This window comes from Artibeus jamaicensis, unplaced genomic scaffold (genome assembly GCF_021234435.1).
Source record: "Artibeus jamaicensis isolate MK-2021 breed Jamaican fruit bat unplaced genomic scaffold, CSHL_Jam_final contig_419, whole genome shotgun sequence".
Classification (NCBI taxonomy): Eukaryota; Metazoa; Chordata; class Mammalia; order Chiroptera; family Phyllostomidae; genus Artibeus; species Artibeus jamaicensis.
In genome coordinates, this window is record NW_026521824.1 from 3,164,814 (window position 1) to 3,191,345 (window position 26,532).

General features: G+C 43.6%; 1 protein-coding gene, 1 non-coding gene and 1 pseudogene across 2 annotated transcripts; 2 read left to right on the forward strand and 1 right to left on the reverse strand.

Moving 5' to 3' along the window:
• Positions 1-3,085: 3,085 nt before the first annotated feature.
• LOC119064797 (U4 spliceosomal RNA) lies at positions 3,086-3,220 on the reverse strand. The gene has a single exon (XR_005085476.2). It is a non-coding gene; the product is annotated as a U4 spliceosomal RNA (small nuclear RNA).
• A 1,404-nt stretch (positions 3,221-4,624) lies between these two features.
• LOC119064687 (phosducin-like protein 3) lies at positions 4,625-5,430 on the forward strand (annotated as a pseudogene).
• Positions 5,431-7,346: 1,916 nt separating this feature from the next.
• Positions 7,347-24,720, forward strand: CENPV (centromere protein V). The gene is made up of 5 exons (XM_037166058.2): positions 7,347-8,016; positions 10,585-10,683; positions 12,198-12,267; positions 23,115-23,229; positions 24,334-24,720. The coding sequence occupies exons 1-5, from the start codon at positions 7,625-7,627 to the stop codon at positions 24,456-24,458; spliced, it is 801 nt and encodes a 266-aa protein (XP_037021953.2). The 5' UTR covers positions 7,347-7,624; the 3' UTR covers positions 24,459-24,720.
• The last annotated feature ends 1,812 nt before the right edge of the window (positions 24,721-26,532 follow it).

The window sequence follows — 26,532 nt, forward strand, 5'->3', positions numbered from 1 at the left end:
TGAGCGGAGAAGGGTCTCAGCATAGGAAGCAGCAACACTGGGTGCACAAAGCACCCCGGGTGCGCAAGACACAGTGGGTGGACCCTGTGTGCACAGACAGTGGCTGGCAGATCCTGGGCACAGGCTGGTAATGGGCAGACTCAGAGAGGTGGCAACTGAGAAGCAGGGTACTGTGTGCAAGGCAGCTGGCTGACCCGGCAGTGGTCCCACATTTGCACGCAGATAACTGGGGAGAGAGACAGACCGTGCAACCCAGGGTCCAAGCACCAGGAAATAAAGCCTCAAAACACTGATTGAAAATGCCTGTGGGGGTTGAGGCACAGGGAGAGACTCCCAACCTCACAGGAGAGTTTGATGGAGAGACCCACAGAGTCCTAGAACACACACAAGCTCATCCACACAGGAATTAGCACCACAAAGGCCCAGTTTGCTTGGGGGAAGCAGCTGAAGGGACTGAGGCCCTACAGAGAGCAGAGCAAGCACCATTGATCCCTCTGGGACCCCGCCCCCATACACAGCATCACAACCTAGTGACTGGGTTGACCAGCCTTGGTGAACACCTAAGGCACTGCCCGTTACTACATAACAGGCACGACAAGACAAAAAAAAAAAAAGGCTGAAAAGGAAGAACAGATCAAAGCTCCAGAAACAATAGAATTAAGCAACCAAGAGATAGCCAACCTATCAGATGCTCAGTTCAAAGCACTGGTGATCAGGATGCTCACAGAATTAGTTGAATTTGGTCGCAAATTACATAAAAAAAATGAAGGCTACGCTAAGTGAAATGAAAAGAAATGCACAAAAAACCAATAATAATGGGAAGAAAACTGGGACTCAAATCATTGGAATGGACCAGAAGGAAGAAAGAAACAACCAAACAGAAAAGAATGAAGAAACAAGAATTCAAAAAAAGAAGGAGAGGCTTAGAAACCTCCAGGACATCTTTAAACATTCCAACATCCAAAATATAGGGGTACCAGAAGGGGAAGAGGAAGAGCAACACGTAGAAAAGTTATTTGGACAAATAATAAAAGAGAACTTCTCCGATCTGGCAAAAAAAATAGACTTCCAGGAAGTCCAGGAAGCTCAGAGTCCCAAAGAAGGTGGACCCAAGGAGGAACACACCAAGGCACATCATAATTACATTAGCCAAGATTCAAATGAAGGAGAGAATCTTACAAGCAACAAGAGATAAGGGGACAGTCACCTACAAAGGAGTTCCCATCAGACTGTCAGCTGATTTCTCAAAAGAGACCTTGCAGGCAAGAAGGGGCTGGAAAAAAGTATTTCAAGTCATGAAAGACAAGAACCTACATTCAAGGTTGGTCTCGACAGCTAAGCTTTCATTTAGAATGGAAGGGCAGATAAAGTGCTTCTCAGATAAGGTCAAGTTCAAGGAGTTCATCATCACCGAGCCCTTATTTTATGAAATGTTACAGGGACTTATCTAAGAAAAAGAAGATAAAATACATGTATATTGAAATGACAGCAAACTCACAGTTATTCACAACCACACCTAAAACAAAAACAAACTAAGGAAACAATTAGAACAGGAACAGAATCACAGAAATGGAGATCACATGGAGGGTTAGTAACAGGGGAGTGGGAGGAGGAGAGAGAAGGAAAAGGTACAGAGAATAAGTAGCATAGATGGTAGGTAGAAAATAGGGGGAGGGCAGAAATAGTATGGGAAATGTAAAAGCTAAAGAACTTAAGACACATGAACATAAACTAAAGGGGGAGTGTGGGTGGTAGAGGGTGTGCAGGGTGGAGGGGAATGAAATGGGGGCAAATGGGACAAGTGTAATAGCATAATCAATAAAATATATTAAAATTAAATAAAATCTTTAAAAAAAGGAATACATGGTGTAAATGTTCAGGAAGGAGACTTCATATAGAAGATATGCTTCAGAGGAGTTGGGTGTGGGGGTCTACGGGAAAGTGGGGAAGTAAAATAACAATTTCTAAAATTTTCATCTCGCTGAAGGGATAGGTGTGTGAGTAGGTGAAATGTTTTGGTAAACATGTTTATTGGTCAATTTTGAAATATTACTAGAAGAATACAGGTTTCCTCATAACTACTAGGTATGGGAGGAAAAACACGAGCATTATGGAGACAAATTAAAACTTCAGAATTAACAGGAGGGCAACAAAGGAGTGAAGAGAAACTTTCCTAAGCTAATACAAAGAAAAAGAACCAACATCAAGGTAAAGTAGAAAATAAACATAAATGAATGGGCAGACAAAAACAGAAAGATTCCAGTCTAATAATTGCAAAAGAGCTAAATTCCCCTGTTTAAAAACAAAAAGATATATTGAGGTATTAAAAATCCACCTATTAATCGTTTGCATTTGGAAGTTAAAGAAGAAATGAAAACAAAGGGCTAGAGGTAGCTATAGGTTATATAAATACAAAGAGAAAGCAGGAATGAGGTATTGTCATAAAATAAAGTTGAAATCAAGGCCAGATACATTAAAAAGTGCTAAAAGGCCATTCTATATAAAAACATAATATTATTGTTTATGTATAATGTAAAATATATCCTTTATATACTTGTAGTTAAATTCATTATTATATATAATCTATGAAGACAATGTAGGAGTCGTTGATGTTTTACACCAGACATAGCCCAATAAAATTAGAAATCACTACCAAAAGATTTTTTTTATTTGCTTGGAAATTAGGAAACACTCTAACATGCCAATTTAAGAGGAAATCAAAATTATTAGGACAAAAAAGTGAATTTAGCAAGGTCAGTGGGTATAAGGTCAATATACAAAAAAAACCCAATTGTTTTCTATGTATTAGCAACAAACAAGTGAAAAAAAAAATTTAAAATACCATTTTAGCAACAAAACATTAAATATTTAAGGATAACAAAAGATATGTTAAATTTATTACAAAACATTGCTGGGAAAAATTAAATAGGATTTCATAAATGGAGAGATATTTATAGATTGGAAAATGTAATACTGTTAAAAAGTCAGTTCTGTGTTGATCTACAGATTCAATGCAACTTCAAGCCCAAATCCCAGCACATTTAAAATTTTTTGTTTGTTTTTTTTCTTAAACCAAAGTATTCAGTATCTATAGAGACCATAAAAAATTGCCAGTGCCGACTATATTTCAAGTCATCATGATGGGGTATTGGGAAAAGTTTTCAATTAGCAATAATCGTGCCTCGGATAAACCTCATTGGCTACGATACTGCACAAAGCTAGATTTTAAAATTTTTATAAGAAAAAATATCCAACAACAAAACCTTGCAATGGCAAAATTTTTATCTTGTAGAGTAGGTTTCTCATTTTTGGCACTCTGAGCTGCCAATTATTTTTTAAAAAATCCAAATTCTCTGAGGTTACCCAAGGAAGTCAATCCATATGGAGAGGCTTGGGGTAGTAATCCAGTTGAGGGTCCAATGGGTTCCTCAGCTATCAGTCATATCAACTGTTGCCATGGAAAGGAAGCCATCTTAGAGGGCCAGCCCCTCGCCACCTTCATATGACCGTGGTCTCAGTGACATTGCTGTGAAATTGCATGAAAGACCAAAAGCAAGAACTGTCCAGCCAAGTTCTTCCTTGTTTCCTGTCACACAAAATCTTGAGGAAAATAAAATGGTTGATTAAAAAAAGTCATAGCACTCTTATTATACTAGCCCCAAACTGAAAACACTCTAAATGTCCTTCAACAATAGAAAGAATAAATAAAATGTACTATATTCATATACTGAAATACTACACATCAGTGAAAACAAATGAACCATAGGTACATTTATCATCCATGAACAACATGGATGAAACTCACAGACCTGACACTGAGTAAAATAAGTTATACACAAGAGTACATATTATATAGGTGCACTTATAGGAAGTTCAAAACCATGGTGGTGAAGCAAGAGTGGTCACCCATGCAGAGGGCTGACTGGGAGGAGGACAAAGGACCCTTTTATGATGCTAGAAATGTTCTGTTTTGATCTGGGTGGTGATTGTGAAGTTGTGCGTATATGTAAAAACACTTCAGTCTAAATAAAGTTCAGCCTGATTTAGAAATGAAAAACATGAATTAGAATTTTATCTTAAAGATATACTGTTAAATTGACTTGAAGGGAAGAAAACAGCTGAATCAAGTTATTGCACACCCCAAACCCTAGCAGGCAATTAAAAAGATATGTGCCTAAACAGTATGATTCTAGGAATTAAGTTGACTTGATTCAATCAAATAGTTACTAGAGTAATATGAAAAACATTAGTTGGTCTAACTCTGAGGAGGAGTGAAAGAATGAATAAAGAAAGAAAGAAAGAAAGAAAAAGAAAAAGAAAGAGAAAGGAAAGAAAGAAGGAAGGAAGGGAGGAAGAAAGAAAGAAAGAAAGAAAGAAAGAAAGAAAGAAAGAAAGAAAGAAAGAAAGAAAGAAAGAAAGAAAGAAAGAGAAGAAAGAAAGAAAGAGAAGGAAAGAAGGAAGGAAAAGGAAGGAAGGAAAGGAAGGAAGGAAGAAAAAGAAGGAGAGAAGGAAGGAAGGAAGGAAGGGAGGGAGGGAGGGAGGGAGGGAGGGAGGGAGGGAGGGAGGGAGGGAGGGAGGGAGGGAGGGAGGGAGGGAGGGAAAGAAGACAGACAGACATGGGGGCATGCGCAAAAGAGAGCTCGTGCAGGGGGTCGGGTTAAGGGGAGTGGAGAGGGGCTTGCCCTGGCCAGGCTGGTTCGAGCTATTTGAGACAAAATTCAGGACCCCAAGGCAGACAGTGAGTGGAATGACATCTTACGCTAAAGGGGCATCTTGCCCACGAAGGAAAGTTTAAACGAACTGGAAAAGAAGGCAAAAGAGGAGGAGCAACTAGTCCTTCACCAGTCAGTTCTGAAAACCATGATACGACTTTTGAAGAACTGGAGGATAGAGAAGACGAATTTAATGAGAAAGAACAACGAGCTATTGAAATGTACAGGCAGCAGAGACTGGCTGAATGGAAAGCAACTGAAGTGAAGAACGAATTTGGAAAAGTTTTGCAGATTTCAGGAAAGGACTGTGTTCAGGAAGTTACCAAAGCTGGAGAGGGCTTCCGTGTGATCTTGAACCTTTACAAACAAGGGATTCCCTTCTGCACGCTGATCAATCAGCACTTCAGTGGACTTGCCAGAAAGTTTCCTGAGATCAAATTTATCAAAGCCATTTCAACAACCAACATACCCAATTATCCTGGTAGAAATCTCCCCACAATATTTGTTTACCTTGAAGGTGATACCAGGCTCAATTTATTGGACCTCTGGTGTTTGCTGACATGAACCTGACAATAGATGGGTTCGAATGGGAATTACCTGAGTATAGAGCAATCAAGATAGATGTGCAGGATAACCCTAAGACACCAACTGAACACGTTTCCGTCCTTGGTGGGGTGATCATACCATGAGGAAGGGCAGTGATTCAGAGAACAACTAAGGCTGTGGCCACAGTAACATTTTTTCCTCTAAAGATTTATTTATTTATTATTTTTTATTTATTGATTTTAGAGAGTGAGAGGAAGGTGGGGGAGAGAGAGAGAGGGACATCAATTTGTTGTTGTTCCACTTATTTATGCATTGATTGGTTAATGCTTATACATGCCCTGGGGGTTGGAACCTGCAACCTTGGCTTTATGGGGGCCATGCTCTAATGAACTCGGCTACCTGGCCAGAGCCTGAACTTTCCCTTTCTCCCTCCTTTCCTTCCTTCCTTCCTTCCTTCCTTCCTTCCTTCCTTCCTTCCTTCCTTCCTTCCTTCCTTCCTCCCTTCCTTCCTTTCTCCCTTTCCTCCCCTTCCTTCCTTCCTTCCTTCCTTCCTTCCTTCCTTCCTTCCTTCCTTCCTTCCTTCCTTCCTTCCTTCCTTCCTTCCTTCCTTCCTTCCTTCCTTCCTTCCTTCTTTCCTTCTTCCCTACTCTCTCTCTTCCTAGATTTTATTTATTTATTTTTAGAGAGAGGGGAAGGGAGGGAGATAGAGAGAGAAAGCAGACTGGGGAACTTAACTCAAAACCCAGGCATGGACTGCCCTGACCAGGAAACCAATCCATGACCTTTCTCTTGGCCAGACTAGGCACAACCAATTGAGCCATAGCAGTCAGGGCTGAACTTTCTTGATGTGACAAACCATCTGGATTTTTTAAAAAAGAAAAATGTAGGAGTGAATCCTTTGGTTTTAGCCTTTTATAATTATGTTTCAAATCTCATAGAGCTGAGAAATAATCATTATTGTGAATCTTTTTACATTTCTTTCATTTATTTTTTTCCCTTTTAATTTTTTATTTTTATTTTACTTTTTGTGGTTTTCAGTTATTATTTATTTTTGTTTTTCTCTTTGTTCTTCTAAACCTCTCTTTTTAAATTTAAAACATTTCCTTTAGAAAAAACTATTGGTATGGCAAAAACAAAAATTAAAGGGATGAACTTAGGAATATTAAATTAGAGGGCGTGAGAAGTATGGTTGATATCAAGCAGGCTGCTTTGTAGAAGTTAATATCTGACTCCATACTTTATATGGAAATGCACAGGACTTAGAAGGACAAAAATAATCTTGAAGAACAAATTTGGACAACTCTGATTTCATGATTGAGTAATTAAGAAAGTAATTAAGACAGCTTATCTAGAAAATTCTTAGAGAACACCATATAAAATCCTAATGGATACAGCTAAAGCTATACTTAGAGGAAAATTTATAGTTATTAATATTTTTATTACTAAGAACACTGAAAATAAAGGAATTATGTATTTAACTCAGTAAACTATTAAACTAAAGATAAACAAAAACAGAATAAGGAAGAAAGTTGGCATTTAAAAAATAGAAAACAAAAAAGGAGAATGAGTTAGAGAAAATGTCATTTCTTTGAATATATGTGTAAAATATCTAGGTTTCATCACTGGTTCTTGCGATTTTTGGCTTCAGACTTTGGTGTTGTGTTCAACAAAACCATAATCACGTAATTTAGTCAGGGTTTCATTCATTCATTAATTCTAAAAAAACTGTTGTCCATGGTAAACAGGTTTTTTTTTTTTAGAATTAATAAATTGCAAAACACACGCACACAGAGCTTTATGTAAAGTGGGAAAGACAAGTTTAAGAATTGTGGTTTCGGCTGCTCTTTGTCCAGCAGGTAGCTGGTGCCAGGCCATTTACACACATTCGTTCATTTCAGGTGCACACTAGCTCCAGATAAGTGTGCGACTCTTGGAGTCGAAGTTACCGCGGGTTCCCGGCTGGGATGTGGCTGTGATTTCAGGGCTGATCCACGACCCCCTAGGTCAAGAAGGAAAGAAACAGCCCTCCGGATTCAGAAGAGACGGAGGCACCTCTGCTGGTGCAAACAGGCTCTGGGTGTCCGGGGCGGAGGCCTGAAGCGCGGTCTTGTTTGGACTGCATGATACAGCTGGCAGGTGCAGGCCCGGAGGCAGGCGAGGGGGCGAACTGAGACTCAGTTTAGTGCGCAGCCGGTGGGGAGGAGTCAGGTGAGGCAAGCCAAGGACCAGGGCTGAAGCCGGAGGCCAGGGCCGGGGCTGGCGGGCGCAGCGCCCCCTGGGCGTGCAGGTTGGTCTGAGGGTAAGGGAGCGCGCGGGGCAGCGAGGACGCGCGGGCGGTGAGGCCTAAGCGCGGGGCTGCGGGAGCCATGCGGCAGACAAGGAGCAACGCGTCCTCGGAGCAGCGCAGGCAGAAGCGGCCTGGGGCCTCAAGGGCTCCCGCCGCCGCCGCCGCCTCGGCTCCCGGCGCCACCCGCACACGGCGTCCCACGGGCCAAGTGGAGAACAGGAGCCTGGCGGCGAGTTGGAAGCCGTCGGCGAAGCAGCGGCCGAGGCTGTCGTCGCCGCTGGCCCAGGAGGCGGATACCGGGGAACCGGAGCCCGCGCTGCTGCCGCGGCCGCCACCGCCTCCGACCCCGGTGACTACCACGTCCTCGGTGGCCACGTTGGACCTGGGTGACCAGAGGGAGCGCTGGGAGACGTTCCAGAAGCGGCAGAAGCTCACCTTCGAGGGTGCCGCTAAGCTTCTGCTGGACACATTGTGAGTGCGGCTGGGCCGGGCGCGGGAGAGCCGGGGCCACGCTGACCCCCTCAGCTCGGGAATCGGGTCACGGGCCCGCCTACTTGCGGGTTTGGGACAGATTTTAGGTTCTATGTCTTACCCGTAATGTGACCGCTGCGCTTTCCCCCGGTGACACCAAGCTCGTTCCTAATTGTAGCGGCCTTGACTGGAGTTGGGGCTTCTCCTCGAGAAAGGTTGGGGCGCCGCCTTGGATCTTATAGAGGGACTCAACGGCGCCCTGGGACACGAAGGTTGTTTCCTGGGACAGCCATCGCTTCTCTTGCCTTGGTGGGCAAAGGGTGCTCGGGTCTTTCCCAGTGAAAAGAAGACAAATGCCACGTCTTTCCTCATACCCGAGTTGCTTTTTATATTTACGCTGGTGTTTTTGGAAGGGGTGGGAGGGACAAGGTATGGGGATGAGAAAAGCTAAATAGAAGTTTTGAATCAACTAGGATGCGAAATCCCGTTTTTGTTCCGCGCGCTCGCTGGGAGGGAGCAGGGCGGCGGGGAGGGGTTGCTGCATCCCAGATTAGAGCGCGCACAAAGAGGTGCTGGGATCCAGGAGCGCGATGCGGGTCCCCAAGATGGGGGAGCCTCTCTGTTTTCCGCCGCAGATGCTCCTGGGCGGCGCACTCTCCCTGCGCTCCCACAGCTTTGATACTGCAGGAGAAAAACCCCAGCTCCTTATGTGGCCAAAGGAGGGTTACAGAGTGTCTGTCCATGATGTTAGGAAGGGGCTATTAATGTTCCCTTTGGCAAGATCGGCCTTGTTTTCTCCAAATGTGGTAGCATATAGATCCCTGCTCTGGAGAACAGCTGTGCTACAGAGAAATATTTTAGCTCCCTAATAATATCTCCCATTGTTGATTATTTTATGAATCGGAAAGAACAATGGAAACCCTAGAAGAAACAAGAACAACCTAACAATTGCCTAACAACCTGAAGATTACCAATTGAATAAAAATGTTCCCTGTCTTTGTTCCAGAAGAAATTCTCTTAGTGAGAATTGCCCCTCAGAGACACACTATTTGGATTTTTGTGTACCTCACTTTTTATCACTTTGGACTATAAATTGAATATTTTTTTTACCTGTAAAAAACCGAAACTCACCATATTAACTTATGTGCAAAAGGAATGTATAATTCTGCACTGTTTTTGTTAAAATAGTGTATGAAAAAAAAGTCTGGAAGACTATGTAGCAAAATAGTTGACTGGATTCCTACGGGTGTTAGGGTTATAGGAGACTAATTTTTAATGTCACCAAATGCTGTAACATTTTAAGTTTTTACAAGGAAGCATTAATTGTATATGCAGAAAAAAATTACATCAAATTAACTGATTCAGCTTGTAGAGACACATGATAAAGCATTCAGTCTTTAAATTTTTTTAAAGATTATAGCTGATATACAATGCTATCTTAGTTTCAGGTGTACAACATAGTGATTTCATGTTATAACGCTTTATAACGCCTTATGACACGATCACCACAAGTCCAGTAACTTTGTGACCACACAGGGTTAGTGTGTTCTTACGGGCTGTATTCCCTGTACTGCACCTTAGTAAATCCCTGTGACTTATAACTGGAAGTTTGTACCTCTTATTCCTCTTCACCTTTTTATCCGTCCCCCCATGTAGTCTTAATAACCAAATAGTTACAGATTAAAACTACAGCAAGCTGTTTTTCCTATAATTATTGCTTGCAAGGTACAGTGAAGTGCTTTTTCATTGATGACTGATAAGAGTGTCTAGCCATTTTGGAAAGCATTTTGGTGATATTTATCAAATCTTAATCCTATTCAATTAAGGGCTTGATTATATATAGTAAGTTTTAAAAGGATTAAAGTTGTATGTAATGTGTATGTATACCTCTGTAAAAAGTTATGTATATGTAAAATACTGGAGGGGTATATAGCAAAATTATAAGGGCTGTTGTAACTTTCTCAGAAGGCTTTTGTTTGAACCCTCAGACTTGGTAGGGTCCCTGTGTCTTTCTCTTTCATAGTTGGCCTGACCACCTTTATCACAATTATTTGAATATTATTTGGCTTATTTGTTTGATGGCTACCTAAGGCCCATAAGGCCAGGAACCATGCCTGCTGTATCTCAGTTACTACTTTTTTCAGTGCAGTTCACTTGGTTCGTAAAAAGTTTTAGCAAATAAAAAAAAAAGTTTTAGTAAATATTTGACATATAAATAAAAAATGTTTGAGTGGTGGGATTAGAATTCCCACCACTCCTCCCACCCTGCCTTGTCCAAAATTTTTGGAGTGCTTTCTTTTGCCATTTAACATGTAAGGCATGGAACTCGTAAGAGTTCTTAGACAAGCCAAGAGCTCATGGACAAAGAAGGCACCGAGACCTTTCTTTTATAAATTCACACACAGTTCCTCCTCAAAAGCAGGGGCATCTGTTGTCATGTAGAGAAGAGTTTTGTCCATCTTGCTGCTTTCTTTCCACAACAGAAGAGAGAAGAAGCACGTGCTGCGTAGTGGGGACCTGCTGGAGTCTTCAGGAATTCTTACCCTCTTGATGTTCTGTTTTATGTAGTGAGTACCAGGGCCTGGTGAAACACACGGGAGGCTGCCACTGTGGAGCAGTTCGCTTTGAAGTCTGGGCCTCGGCAGACTTACACATCTTTGACTGCAAGTGAGTGTTTTCTCTTCCCAATCTAGTTGAAAAGGACTTCTGACTTAGAATGTGGTACTTCAACATCAGCTGGGAGATTGGGGTATAGATGAATCAACATACAGCTGGTAATTGTTGGGGTCAGGTGATGGGTATGTAAGGGCTCATTGTTTTATTCTTTCTCCTGTAGTATATAGTAGTTTTTAATAATAACATTTTTTTAAAAGATGGAGGCTAAGAATAACTGAGTCTGTTGTGTGTGTACATGAAAGAGGTGGGGAGAGAGCTCATTCCTATAGTACAGCCCCAGGTGACACAGAGCAGGGTCCTGTGGCTTGTGCCAGGGAGAGTCACCCCCAGACAGTTCTATTGGTGGGCGAGGGAGTGGTTAGCTGGAAGTCAGTCAGTTTGGGCACTGAGTGAAATTCCTTGGGCAGAGTCTTCAGTGTTGGGGGGATAAGGGCGGTAAATGAGTGGGTGTATGCACCTGGAGCTCAACGTTCTCCAGGCCCTCTCACCGTCCTTCAGGTGAGGCAAACAGCACTTCCAGGCTTGAGGGAAAGGGGGGCTGGCTTTTTAGCACCTTCCCTGGCATTGTGACAGAACCAGGACTATGGGCTCTGGCTTCTGTACCCCTTGCCCCTGGCTGGCACCTGAATTATATATGAAAAATACATCATGGAATTACTCAAATGGGGAACTGACCAGGCTACTAAGAGTGGAGTCCAGATTGGAGAAGCACCATGGATTCTTTTTTTTTTTTATTTATTCTAGAAAGAGGGGGAGGAAGAGAAACATTAATGTGAGAGAGAAACATTGCTCAGTTTCCTCTTATATGTGCTTTGACCAGGGACCAAACTGGCAGCCTAGGCATGTACCCTGACTGGGAATTGAACTCGCAACCTTTTAGTTTGTGGGATGATGCCCAACTGAGCCATACTAGCCAGGACAGCACCATGGATTCTATACTAGGGGATTATAGGATCCTCTAGATAGAGGATTCTGTACTAAGTTAGAATTTTTTTGAAGGCAGACTGAAAAGATGTGGCTTAGATTGAATTCCAAAGATGGTGATCCTGAGGACCTATTTTCCTTGGAGCTAGGCTCTCTGTGCTGCGTGGATGAGGAGAGAGGGAGACAGCCTTCCCTGTCCACCTGTGTGTGGCTGTCCCAGAGGTGTTAGACTGTGCCGTGCCGGATATAGGTGTCCTTAGAATGCAGTGGGTCCCTTCACTGTAATGAGCCAGGGGCAGGCAGGATGGGGTTGGGGGGTGGGGTGGGCCTGGCAGAAATGTGGCTCTCTTGGCTCTGGTTTTCCCAGGTTGCATGGTCTCAACTGCTGGCTGTGAGACCTGTGGGCAGAGACCCCAGGTGGCCTGTGCATCTGCCTGAGCTCCCCCTTCCCTGAATAGTGTTGAAAGGAGCTTCACTTCTGGGGTCAGCAGGCTCTTAAAGCCAATCAGGTTGGGCCCGTCAGGCACTCAGAGGGTACAGATGGCTGTTCACAACCTGGGACTTGCTCTGTCTTTCTGTAGCTGCAGTGTTTGCAAGAAGAAGCAAAATAGACACTTCATTGTTCCTGCTTCTCACTTCAAGCTCCTGAAGGTTAGTGCTAAGAGCAGGGTTGAAGATGCAGAGCCCATGGGTGAGTCCCCCACCGACAGCACACCCTCTGGAGTGCAGCAGGAGAGGAGCACAGCAGGGCTGCTCTGGGGCTTTAATTTTCCTGGACACCAGGTGTCATGTTTATTTTTTAAAAGGTTGTGTTATTTTTTTCCTTTATATTTTGGACGCTTATTTTATGTTACTGAGGAAATATTTTCAAATAAATAAGATCACCCAAATCCTATCAATCAAAGGGAACCACTGCTAATATTTTGATGTACAGCCCTGACTAGTGTGGCTCATGCCTGGGTTGTGGGTTTGGTCCCTGGTCAGGGCATCTGCGGGAGGCAGCTGGTTGATGTTTCCTTCACACATCAGTGTTTCTCTCCCTCTCTTTCCCCCTCCCTTACCCTCTCTCTAAAACTAAATAGACAAAATCTTAAAAAGAGAAATAACATTAAAAATATTTTGGTTTATATCTTTGTGCATTATTTTCTACACAGATAAATACATCTACATATATATGTTTTATCAAAGTAGGATTTTACCTTTATTTCTGTTTTATAACTGTCTTTAGCATTTTCCAACAAAAATATATTTCAAACTTTATTGTTGTGGGAAATTGTTTGTGCTCGGTGCAACATTTGGAAGGTACAAAGGCCTTCCATATACACAGTGAAAGGTCTTCCCTCCACTGTTCAGTCTCTTCCTTCCCACACCATTTCCTAGTTTACTGACCCTACTGTTCCTGTGTTCACACCATGTTTTGTTATGTGGATCTACTATAAACAAATGTCTGTATTTGAACTTAGAGGTTGAGTGTGGGGGCAACTTTGCCCTCAAAGTCCCCCCATCCACCACGGATGAAAGTGAAACTACCAAGACATGATCTGCTTGGGAAGGAAAGGTGGCTGATCCCTCACAGGACAAGGGCCAGGAGCCCCTTCCTCAAGGGGCTTTTATTGGGTTTGTTTGCACAAGAATACAGGTAAGGATCAAACAATAGATAGCATTCAAAGACTGAGGGCTTATTCTCAGTCAGGGTCAGATAGCTAAAGAGCCATAAAACTTTGAGGAATAAACTTCTTGCTTGGACCCTTATCATTTAAATGAGAGTATTCTAAACAAAGCAGGTTTCATAGGATTTTACATGTTCTTTCTTAGGCCTGATCACCTGGAACCTACTCTAGGCGGCAAAGAGCTGCACCACCTTCCCCATCATAAGTTTTCAAACTTAAGTGGATTAGAGCCAGGATGTGCTTCTCCCAGAGAACATGGGGACTTGGGCTATGTCAGAATAGCTGGGGGGTGAGGGTCCATCGCTCCCTCTTTGTTGCAGCCCCCTGAGTCCTTCCATGATGGCCTCCCAAGTGATCGTGTCTGGCTTAGGTTGCCCCCCTTTCTGAGGGGGTCATACCCATCATAGACTAACTGACCAAGTGTTGGGGGCAGGGAATGAAGCAAAAGCAGCACAGCTGCCAGAGATAAGCTTTGTCTCCTTAGTGGCTCGCATTCTGGAGGTTGCTCACTCAGCCTTAGCCATGGGGGGCGATTACAACTCCTGAAACCAGGCAGAGCATTTTCCCAACAATTGAGTGCTATTTTTTCCAATCATAAACAACAATGTGGTGAACCTCCCTGTGTATAAATCTTTTTTTTAAACTTTTTAATTGATTATGCCATTACATTTGTTCTATTCCCCCCCTCCACCCTGCATGCCCCTCCCCCACCATTTCCCCCTTTAGTTCATGAACACGTGTCTCAAATTCTTTAGATTCTGTATTTCCCCTACTATTCTTACCCTCCCCCTATCTATTTTCTATCTACTGTCTATGCTACTTATTTTCTGTACCTTCTCCCCCTTCTCCTTCTCTCACTCCCCTGTTGCTAACCCTCCATGTGATCTTCATTTCTATGGTTCACTCCTGATCCAGCTGTCCTCTTAATTTGCTTTTGTTTTAGGTGTGGTTGTTGATAACTGTGAGTTTGCTGTCCTTTCACTGTCCAACTTTTTTATCTTCTTTTTCTTAGGTAAATCCCTTTAACATTTCATATAATAAGGGCTTGGTGATGATGAACTCCTTGAATTTGGTCTTATCTCAGAAGCACTTTATCTGCCCTTCCATACTAAATGAAAACTTTGCTGGCTAGAGCAATCTTGGATGTAGGTCTTTGGTTTTCATGACTTGGAATACCTCTTTCCAGCCCCTTCTTGCCTGTAAGGTCTCTTTTGAGAAATCAGCTGACAGTCTGATGGGAACTCCTTTGTAGGTGAGTGTCCCCTTATCTCTTGCTGCTTCTAGGATTCTCTCCTTCATTTTCATCTTGGCTAATGTAATGATGATGTGCCTCGGTGTGTTTCTTCTTGGGTCCAACTTCTTTGGGACTCTCTGAGCTTCCTGGATTTCCTGGAAGTCTATTTCCCCTCTGCCAGAATGGGGAAGTTCTCTTTTATTATTTGTTCAAATAAGGTTTCCACTCATGACTCTTCCCCTTCTGGTACCCCTATAATTCGAATGTTGGAACGTTTAAAGATGTTCTGGAGGTTCCTAAGCCTCTCCTCATTTTTTTGAATTCTTGTTTCTTCATTCTTTTCTGTTTGGCCATTATTTGCTTTCTTCTGGTCTGCTCCATTGATTTGAGTCCCAGACTCCTTTCCATTACTATTGGTATCCTTTGCATTACCATTCATTTCAATTAGTTTAGCTTTCATATGTTTCTCTAATTTGTGACTAAAATCAACCAGTTCTGTGAGGATCCTGATAACCAGTGTTTTGAACTGTGCATCTGAAAGTTTTGCTATTTCCTCATCACTTAGATTTATCGGTTCTGGGGCTCTGAGTTGTTCTTGAGCCATTTTTGGTCTGTTCGTGCCAGTAAGTAAGTAAGAGGGGCGAAGCCTTAGTTGTTTACCAGGGTGGGGCCACCCAGGTCACTGGTTTGTGATGCTGTGTGTGGGGGCGGGGTCAGAGAGGGAGCAATGGTGGTCCTCTCCCTAGCCCAGTTTGTCCCGTCCCACCACTCGCCCCAGCCTGTTTATCCAAGCAGAATTGTGCGAGCCTGCTGCCCCGCGCCGTGGGGTCTCAATGCTCCCCTCTTCACTGGTTTATCTGCATGCAAATGCTCTACTGACCGCAGACAGCCAGCCCTGCCTCTTCCCTGTGTGGGCCCGTAGCTAGCCCACAGTCTGCGCATTTGGCTGCTTGCGTGCCACCAGGTCAGGGATCTTTTTGGTCAACCAGCTTCGCTGCTGGCTTACCTATTTAGCCGAGCATTTCGTCCTTTTTTCGGACTCCATATTGTCGATTTTCTGTGTGGTCTTGTTGTGTTTATCGTTGTGAAAAATAGTTGTTCTTAGATTTGGTTGTGCACGGAAGCAAGGTGGGTCCACCTACACCTCCATCTTGGCGGGAGTCCCTGTGTATAAATCTTTGATAATTTAGAAAATATTTTTTTAGGCTCAGTTCTCATAGAATTAAAATCTGTGGTCAAGCAGTAGAAACTCTTTTAGAAGGGCTTTGGCACACTGTTGGTAACATGAGGCAGGGTTTTCATTCCATCCTTGGTTCCCCTTGGTTGTCCCAGTTGTGGTCTGACAGATCTGTGCTTTGGGGTAATCATCTGCTTCCACGTTTGTCTCCTTTACTAGACTGTGAGGGTCTCCAAACACCATCATTTGTCAGGTCTGCCCAGCTCCTGGCCTCATAGTCTTGACATTAAGGAAATACTCAGTGTCTCTTGGGAAAGACCAAGTGAATGAATGCATGAGTAATGGTTTTTCCTAGGTAGGGAGAGACTTAATCTCAGATACTTTGGGCTGATTTGTCTTCTATTCCTTTAAACTTTAAAACTTTAAACTTTAAACTTTAAAATAAAACTTGAAAAAAATATTGCTTTTAGGGAGAAAGAGGAAGGGAGAGAGGGAGACAGAGAGATTAATTTGTTGTTTCACTTATTTATGCCCTCCTGGTGGTTCTTATATGTGCCCTGACCAGGGATCAACCTCGCAACATTGGCACATTGGGATGATGCTCTAACCAACTGAGCTACCCAGCCAGGGAACTGTGTCCTATTCTTTATCAGTTCCTTGATCCTCCATGTGACTGGTAGGGGAGGTGGGAGAGGCGGGCAGCGTGCCTGTTGCATGTTTCCCATAAGCCCAGAAGACTGCCAGTGTGCTCTCCTGGGATGCCTGCTGGAGGCTGTGGACCCTGTTTACCTCTGCTGCTGAGCACCCAGGACAGATGGTTTCTGGACATCTCCAGGTGCAGCCTTGGACTCTAGGGTCTCGGAATTGATATTTTTTCCCTTATTTTTTCTTTGTGGACCAGCTTATCAATGTATTTTTTGTGCTCTAGAGCAGTATTGTCTTTTTTGGTTACAGTCTGTTGAAGGAGCAAGTTTTAGCTGCTTGTTTTTATTCATTCATTCATTCATTCATTCATTTATTTTTAAAGATTTTATTTATTTATCTTTAGAGGGGAAGTGAAGGAGAGAGGGAGAGAAATACCAATGTATGTTTGCCTCTCGTGTGTCCCCTGATGGGAACTGGCCTGCAACCCAGGTGTGTGCCCTGACTGGGAATCGAACCGCGATCCTTTGATTCACAGGCCGACGCTCAATCCACTTAGCTACACCAGCCACGGCTATTTATTTATTTTTAAATATATTTTATTGATTATGCCATTACAGTTGTCCCATTTCCCCCCATTTCATTCCCTTCCACCCTGCACACCCTCTATCACCCACATTCCCCCCCTTTAGTTCATGTCCATGTGTCATAAGTTCTTTAGCTTCTCCATTTCCCACACTACTCTTGCCCTCCCCCCATCTATTTTCCACCTACCATGTATGCTACTTACTCTCTGTACCTTTTCCCCCTCTCTCCTCCTCCCACTCCCCTGTTGCTAACCCTCCATGTGATCTCCATTTTTGTGGTTCTGTTCCTGTTCTAGTTGTTTGCTTAGCTTGTTTTAGTTTTAATTTTAGGTGTGATTGTTAATAATTGTGAGTTTGCTGACATTTTACTATACATGTATTTTATCTTCTTTTCCTTAGATAAGTCCCCTTAACATTTCATATAGTAAGGGCTTGGTGATGATGAACTCCTTGAACTTGACCTTATCTGAGAAGCACTTTATCTATCCTTCCATTCTAAATGAAAGCTTTGCTGGATAGAGCAACCTTAGATGTAGGTCCTTGTCTTTCATGACTTGAAATACTTCTTTCCAGCCCCTTCTTGCTTGCAAGGTCTGATGGGAACTCCTTTGTAGGTGAGTGTCCCCTTATCTCTTGCTGCTTCTAGGATTCTCTCCTTCATTTTAATCTTGGCTCATGTAATTATGATGTGCCTTGGTGTGTTCCTCCTTGGGTCCACCTTCCTTGTGACTGTCTGAGCTTCCTGGATTTCCTGGAAGTCTGTTTCCTTTGCCAGATTGGGGAAGTTCTCCTTTATGATCTGTTCAAATAAGTTTTCCACTGGTGGCTGTTCCTCTTCCTCTTCTGGTGCCCCTATAATTCAGATGTTGGAATGTTTAAAGATGTCCCAGAGGTTCCTAAGCCTCTCCTCATTTTTTTGAATTCTTGTTTCTTCATTCTTTTGTTTGGTTGTTTCTTTCTTCCTTCTGGTCCACTCCATTGATTTGAGTCCCAGTGTTCTTCCATCACTATTAGTTCCCTGTACATTTTCTTTCATTTTACTTAGTGTAGCCTTCATTGTTTCATCTAATTTGCGACCAAAATCAACTACTTCTGTGAACATCCTGATCACCAGTGTTTCGAGTTGTGCATCTGATAGGTTGGTTATCTCTTGGTCACTTAAAAGTATTGGTTCTGGGGCTTTGATTTGTTCTTCTGATTGAGCCATAATTTTTTGGTCTGTTTACACATGTGATGTATGAGTGGTGGAGCCTTAGGTGTTCACCAGGACAGGGCAACCCAGTTGGTGGGTTGTGACACTATGTGGGGGCGGGGTCAGAGAGGGAACAATGGTGCTTGCTGTGCTCTTTCTCGGATTTTGGTCCTCTCTGCCTCTTCTCACAAGCAAATTGGGCCCTTCTAGTGCTGGTTCCTGGGTGGGTGGGCTTGTGTATATTCTAGGACCCTGTGGGTCTCTCCAGCAAACTCTCCTGTGAGGCTGGGAGCCTCTCTCGGCACCTCAACCCTGGCAAGTTTTTCTAATTGGTGCTCTTAGGCTTTATTTCCCATCTCTGGGGTCCTGGGTTGTACGGCCCGTCTCACTGTCCATTTTTTTTGCCTGGTGTATCTGTATGCAAATGTGTGTCCGTGGTCAGCCAGCAGCCTTGCGCACCTCACTGGGTCTGCTCGTTTCCTCCCCTCGCCTGGGTCTGCCAACCACCTCTTTTCCCTGCCACAATCCCTCTTCTCCGGCCACCAACTCCACCCCTCTTACCAGTCTGGGTGAATGGTTTGTTGTTGTCAGACTTCAGTATTTGTTTTGGTCTGTTTTGGTTGTATTTTTGTTTCTAAATCTTTGTTGTCCTTATTTTGGTTGTGCAAGGAGGTACAGTGTTTCCACCTACACCTCCATCTTGGCTGGAAGTTCACAGCTATGGTTTTCAAACCTCATGTGTGCATAGTCCCTGTGCAAAAACAGACAGCTGAGCCCCACTCCTGATCCTGTGGGTCTTGGGACAGGGTGGGGGGATAAGAATTTACATTTCTTACATGTTCAGGTGATGCTGCTGGCCAGAGGACCCCATTCTGAGAGCCACTGTTCTAGAGAAACACTGAGCAGAACTCTCAGGGGTTGGGCATGCAGATGAGGAGGACAGAGGAGTCAGTCACAGCCATAGTGTTGGGCCTAAGTGACCGGGTGAATAGAGATCCCAGACCCTGTGGGAGACATGGGTGGGGGTCCTGGAATGAAGAGCTCTGTTTTGAGAATGTTCAGTTGAAGAGGCCTGTTGGATATTCATAGAGAGAGGAAGTAGGCAGCTGCTTTAAAGGCTGAGGTTGTGCAGAGCAGAGCAGGAGATTTGGTTTGGTGGCTGTTGCCTTGTTGATGGCATATAGAGCCAAGAGACTAGTCAGCTGGGTAAAGATGCAGCCAGAGGGCAGGGGCCGAGGACAGAGTCCTGGGGCAGGCCAGTAGTCATAGAGAGCCCTGAGAAGTAGGAAAAAACAGGAGAGTGTGGTGTCCTCGGAGGGGTGTTCCAAAATGGATGGAGTGGCATTGAGAGGTCAGGTTAGGAAGAACAAGAATCCAATGGTCAAGAGATGTGATTGTTACATTTGTCAATATGGTGGACAGTGGTGATTTCTCATTTACAATGGAGACAGAAGACACGACCACAGAGGTTGAGATTATAGCAATTGGATGATGGCAGGCCATGCATTTTGGTGAGGAGCAGGAGGCTGTGGTCAGGTTGGTGGACATGCAGAATAACCAGAGAATGAGGATCTGAACGTCACAGGGTGGCTTCCAGTAATGAAAGGGTAAAGCAGGGTGTGAGGCAGCTCCCAGTTCCTGTCAGTAATTTCTTGGGGAAAAGTGCACAGTCAGAAAACTGGATGGTTCCAGAACACTTGGCAATTGTTCAATTGTTCTTTGCTGCTCCTCTGTGGTGAAGTGGCTGTGGGGTGAGACCAGGCCCCTCAAGGAGCTCTGTTACTAGAAGGCACAAAGCTCTGAGGGAGTTCTGGTGGTGGGGAGGAGGGATGCAAAGGCCTCCAGCCCAGCCACTCACACACACACACACACACACACACACACACACACACACGCACATACCAGCATGTGTGCCCTTTTTAATTTTATTTTACTTTTTGTTTTATTTATTTTTCTTTTTTATGTATTTTTAAAAGAATAGAAATGGTGCTATACTACAAAAATAGTTTTATACTTTGCTTTTTAAATATATTTTATTGATTATGCCATTACAGTTGTCCCATTTCCCCCCATTTCATTCCCTTCCACCCTGCACACCCTCTACCACCCACATTCCCCCCCTTTAGTTCATGTCCATGTGTCATAAGTTCTTTAGCTTCTACATTTCCCACACTACTCTTGCCCTCCCCCTATTTTCTCCCCACTGTCTGTGCTACTTACTTTCTGTACCTTCCCCCCTTTCTTCTCCTCCCACTCCCCTGTTGCTAACCCTCCCTGTGATCTCCATTTCTGTGACTCTGCTCCTGATCTAGATGTCTGCTTATTTTACTTTTGTTTTAGGCGTGGTTGTTAATAACTGTGAGTTTGCTGTCATTTTACTATAAATGTTTTTTTATCTTCTTTTTCTTAGATAAGTCCCTGTAACATTTCATATAATAAGGGCTCGGTGATGATGAACTCCTTGAACTTGACCTTATCTGAGAAGCACTTTATCTGCCCTTCCATTCTAAATGAAAGCTTTGCTGGAGAGAGCAATCTTGGATGTAGGTCCTTGGATGTAGGCCTCTCATGACTTGGAATACTTCTTTCCAGCCCCTTCTTGCCTGTAGGGTCTCTTTTGAGAAATCAGCTGACAGTCTGATGGGAACTCCTTTGTAGGTGAGTGTCCCCTTATCTCTTGCTGCTTCTAGGATTCTCTCCTTCATTTTAATCTTGGCTAATATAATGATGATGTGCTTTGGTGTGTTCCTCCTTGGGTCCATCTTCTTTGTGACTGTCTGAGCTTCCTGGACTTCCTGGAAGTCTATTTTCTTTGCCAGATTGGGGAAGTTCTCCTTTATGAGCTATTCAAATAAGTTTTCCACTTGTTGCTCTTCCTCTTCACCTTCTGGTGCTCCTATAATTCAGATGTTGGAATGTTTAAAGATGTCCTGGAGGTTCCTAAGCCTCTCCTCATTGAATTCTTGTTTCTTCATTCTTTTGTTTGGTTGTTTCTTTCTTCCTTCTGGTCCATTCCATTGAGTTGAGTCCCAGTTTCCTTTCTATCACTATTGGTTTTCTGTGCATTTTCCTTCATTTTGCTTAGCGTAGCCTTCATTTTTTCATCTCATTTGCGACCAAAATCAACTACTTCTGTGAGCATCCTGATCACCAGTGTTTCGAGTTGTGCATCTGATAGGTTGGTTATCTCTTGGTCGCTTAAAAGTATTGGTTGTGGAGCTTTGATCTGTTCTGTTTGAGCCATCATATCTGGTCTGTTCACACCTGTTATGTAGTAAGGGGTGGAGCCTTAGATGTTCACCAGGACAGGGCAACCCGGGTGGTGGGTTGTGACACTGTATGTGGGGGTTGGGTCAGAGAGGGAGCAATGGCACTTGTTCCACTCTCTGTCAGATTTTTGTCTACTCTGCCACTTCCCACAAGGAAATTGGGCCTTTCTGGTGCTGGTCCCTGAATAGGTAGGCTTGTGTACATTCTAGGACCCTGTGGGTCTCTCCAGCGAACTCTCCTGTGAGGCTGGGAGCCTCTCTTGGTACCTCAACCCCGGCAAGTTTTTCTAATTGGTGCTTTTAGGATTTATTTCCCATCTCTGTGGTCCTGGGTTGCTAGGTCTGTGTCACTGTCCTTTTTTTCGCCTGGTGTATCTGTGTGCGAATGTGTTTCCATGGTCAGCCAACCTCCTTGTGCACCTCAATGGATTGAGTCTGCTTGTGTTTTCCCTGTGCCTGGGTCTGCTAACCACTGCCTCTTCCTGCCGGGACCTTTCTCTGCCAGGCTCTGACTCCGCCCCTCTTACCCTTCTGGATGAATGGTTTGTTGTTATTGGACTTGGGTACAGTTCAGTTTTCTGTCTGTTCTGGTTGTGTTTTTGTTTCTAAATCTTTGTTGTCCTTAAGTTTGGTTGTACAAGGAAGTGCAGTGTTTCCACCTATGCCTCCATCTTGGCCGGAAGTCTATGCTTTGCTTTTTCACTTAACTTTGAAACTTCATAGATTGTTCCATATTAGTATTTGTAAATAGAACTACCACATTCTTTTCAAAAGTTCCAGAATATTCCATTTTATGAGTGCCCATAATTTTTTAATTAGTTTTCTATTGATGGATATTTTACATTTTTCCTGTCTTAAGCCATTAGAAACAGTGTTGTAATGTCTATATACATATGACATTGGATACATATGGAATTTTAATTGTAGGATAAATTTCTAGAAGCGGAGTTGCTGTGTTAAAGGATATGTTCATTTAAAGTTTTGGCAGATGCCAGATTTCACCGGTTTATATTCCTGTGGCCGATACATAGGAGTGCATTGTTTCTCCACATACGCCTCACTGCTGGGTTAAACAAATTTTTGATTTTTTGCCCCCCTGGCCATGAAAGTGAAAAGTATCTCATTGCAGTTCATGAATGTAGACATCATTTCACAAGTTAAAGAGCTATTTGTTTTTTTCTTTTCACTATTTAGTCACGTCCTTTGCCCAATTTCCCATTTATTATTTCTTTAGGAAATCAGCCCTCTATCTGTGATCTCTGGCAAATATTCTTTTCTTAGTTTGTCCTTTGTAGATGAATTCAAATACATTTAACAGTTTTCTTAAGATCTTGAGCAGTGCTGTGTGTGGACAGGAAGAGGCAGCCCCTAGAACGATCCCTGAGGAGCAGACGTTTCTCTGCCTGCCACTAACAGGGCATGCTGTCTTCCCATGGACCGGAGAAGGCACAAAGCTGAGTTGTTCTGTGTGCAGCTGACCCAAGAGAAGGCATGAGCTGCCACTTCTTTGGGTCCAGGACCCACCTGCCCTGATGCATCTCCAGGCCATGTGGGCGGTTCCCTGCCCCGGAGAAGCCTCTATTCTCTGGGAGATTGGGTATGTCCTCATCATCCTGAGAACCCTACAGGAGGGCTTCCCAACCCACTGAGTCTTTTTAAAGATACATTTTTTAATGACAAAAAAAATCTCTTTGTAAAGAGAGCACCCCTCTGTCTGTTTTTCTCAGGGGGCCGAGAGCATAACCACGTACACGTTCAACACCCATAAGGCGCAGCACACCTTCTGTAAGAGGTGCGGTGTACAGAGCTTCTACACGCCCCGCTCCAACCCTGGTGGCTTTGGTGAGTGCAGGCATTGGCCACAGCCCAGGGACACACAATCGCCTGGGGTCGTCCTGGGTGGTTATGCTGCTGAGAAAGGTGGGCACTGGCACCCTTGGCTGGACACCCACTTGGCGAGGCTTTTCCACATGCATGTTTTGGTTGAACAGGGCTCTTTGGTGGAGCCTTTTTGAAACAATGGGATGTAGAACTGGCTGTGGTCATTCAGGTACCAGCCAGATCCTGATTCTCATTACTGGTGCTGTTGGTGCTGTGTGCCACCTGGCCAACATTGAGAGGTGGGGAGGAAGGGGGAGAAGATGGGCTGGTGGAAAGGGGGAGGGAATTTTAACAACAGCGGCTAAAGGGATAAAGGAAGCAAGAATGGGGAGCATTGATAATGCCATTAAAAATGTTTTGGCTGGTTCACAACACAAACAGGAGAACTCCCCACCACAAGTCTCTCTGCAAGTCCTACTTGGATCAGGAGGGAGAGAACAATCTTTAAACATTTGTTCAGAATGATGCCAATTGCAGGGAAAATTGAGTGGAAAGCAGCATTGAGAACACTCCTGAGGCATCTTAGACCCTGTATATAGCAACTTCCAGAGCTATGCTGGGACAGCTGTTGCATGACCTTCCTGTGACAGGAGGTCCCACATCACCCTTGTCCTTCTGGCCCATTTCTTTTGTAGCCCGTGTGTTTCTCATGTGTCACACAGAGACTCCTTTTCACCTCCCTTGAGGCTCAGGAAAAGCATTTGGAAAGTGCCAAGTCCTGTACTGATGTGAGGTATTTAAGGCTTAGAGAGTTAACTGTCTTAGCCCTGGAAAAGGCCTGTCAGTCCGAGATTTCTGTAGGCTGAGTCTTTCTACTATTCTGTGCTCTCAGCTTGGTGGTGACTGAAGTCCAGCCTTGGCCACCCCTTGGCTCAGGAAGCCTGCTCCCCAGCTGGGAGATGAGGATGATAAGCCCTGAGGCCGACACTGTAAACTCTAGTGTATCATTCAGAAAGCCTCCTGTGCAATATAGCGATGCTTGAAGGTGTGGGCTGTCCCAGAGCCATTACAGCACCTGGTCTCACACATCCTGGGGACCCCTTTCTCTGTGCCACTTCCCTCCAGGAATCGCTCCACACTGCCTGGATGAGGGCACCGTTCGGAGTGTGGTCATTGAGGAGTTCAACGGCAGTGAGTGGGAGAAGGCCATGAAGGAGCACAAGACCATCAAGAACATGTCCAAAGAGTGAGCTCCTGCTTCCTCCATTCCTGAAAAGGACGGTGATTGGGGAAGCAGTTTGCTGTCCCCTCTGCTCTCCATGGCGCCATGAACCTGGCTGACCCCGGCTGCGGCCGTGCCAAGCTCTGCCCCTTGCTCCAGCTACCAGTTTCTTTAGGCAGCTCTCTGTCCTTTGTCAGCTCAGATCTTGATGCAGGCTAGTTAACTCCTTTCTTTCCTTCCCCAACTTTTATGTGATCTTTTAGAAAAATAAATATTTTAATATTAAAGCAGTTACTGTGATCTATCATTTTCTTTGCACTTTGATTTTGCTTCTGAGGCCATTCAATCAATAGCAGATGTTTATTGAGTAAGGTGGCTCAGACAGATTGGAAGGGGAAGATAAGCCAGGTGGACAGTTATTGGGAGTGTAAGAATGTGGGTGACAATGAAGCCTTGTGAACTGTAAAGATACCACAAGCTCAAGGGCTTCAGAGGAAAGAGGAGGGAGTGGGTTGGTCACAGAAGACATGGGGAGTGGGGACGGTGTGATTTAAGTCTTAAAGTAAATCAGCTTCCAATTTTTTTTAAGTTGTGGTAAAATACATGTAACATAAAATGTACCATCTTTACCATTTTTAAGTGTACACGTTTTTAGTAGTAGTAAGTACATTCACACTGTTGCACAACCAATTTCCAGAACTCATCATCTTGTAAAATTTAACCCCTGTGCCCATTAAACAACAGATCTTGAGTGTATAATTTTAAAAGAGGCCAGGTTTAGGAAGGGGGAAGGAACTCTGAACAGGTAGGGGCACATGCTAATGTCAGGCTGAACTGCGTACTTGGGAAGAAGTAATAAAAGAGATTAGAAAATATGTTGAACCTGGACTGTGGACTGTCTTGGAGATTAGGCTCAGGAATTAGGCCTTTATTTTACAGATATGGAAAGCCCTGAACAGCTCTGAACAGAACAAAGAGAGCCTGGCCTGATACCTAGTCTTTCAGCTGCCTCCCCTCGCCCCTTGCTTGACATTTTGTTTGCCTATTACTATTGGAAGAACCTTTCCTAAAGTATTCCTTTCATTACCAAATCCTGAGTGTATATGTGGTGGCACATGCTTCATGAACGTTTGCTTTTTGCATGAGAAAATCAATGGAAATGATTTAGAGGTAGACTAGACAGGGGAAATAAGAGGGGAGGAGAAATTCAGTAATTCCCCTCTCCGTGGTTTGGCTTTCTGTGGTTTCAGTTACTGTGGTCAACTACAGTCCAAAAATATTAAATGGAAAGTTCCGCCTCCCTTCATCTCATCAGTGGGCACTATGTCATCTCGCATCACAAGAAGAAGGGTAGGTAGAGTGTGATAAGATAATTTTAGAAAGGACACATTTACATAAATTTGATTATATTGTTATTTTTCTGTTACTAGTTATTGTTAATCTCTTATTGTGCCTAATTTGTAAATTTAACTTTTTCATAGGTGTGTGTGTGTGTAGGAAAAAGCCCTGTATACAGGGTTTGGTACTGTCCTGATTTCAGGCAGCCACTGGAGTTTTGGCTTACTGCAGAAAGTGGGGAGATGGACTGGTGTTCCTGGTGGTCACCACTTCTTCTGTGTTATTGATAGTCTGTTGGCAGACTGCTAGATTCAGACTTTGAGGAGGAAGGAGCTGGTAACGATATAAGGGAAATGAGTATATTCTGATACAGTGAATGTACCCTCTGATATGCCCACCTTGCCAATTGCAATACTATGTAGAAATGGTAAAAACATAAATGACATCATATTTTATCTTTTGTTCTGCAACTTGCATTTTTGTTTAAAAACATCTTGATATTTCCATATCAATATATGTATTGTTATTAGCTGTTACTTAGGTTAATTTATTTTCATGTTAATTGGGGTTTCCAGTTTTTGCTTTATAGTGAGTGTTAACAATTAACATCTTTTTACTTCCTTCTTTATATACATGTGTATTCTTTGAGGATACAGAAGTGGAATTGAAGATATGCATATTTTAAATATTAAAAACACTGCTAAAACTTCCAGCCAAGATGGAGGCATAGGTAGACACACTGTGCCTCCTCACACAACCAAAAT

What these genes read in the sequence shown, in the direction of transcription:
- CENPV (XM_037166058.2), top strand. Translation starts at nt 7,625, where the DNA reads ATGCGGCAGACAAGGAGCAACGCGTCCTCGGAGCAGCGCAGGCAGAAG. An exon ending in AAGCTTCTGCTGGACACATT is followed by an intron (nt 8,017 to 10,584) that starts GTGAGTGCGGCT and finishes TGTTTTATGTAG; the next exon opens with TGAGTACCAGGGCCTGGTGA. An exon ending in CTCCAACCCTGGTGGCTTTG is followed by an intron (nt 23,230 to 24,333) that starts GTGAGTGCAGGC and finishes ACTTCCCTCCAG; the next exon opens with GAATCGCTCCACACTGCCTG.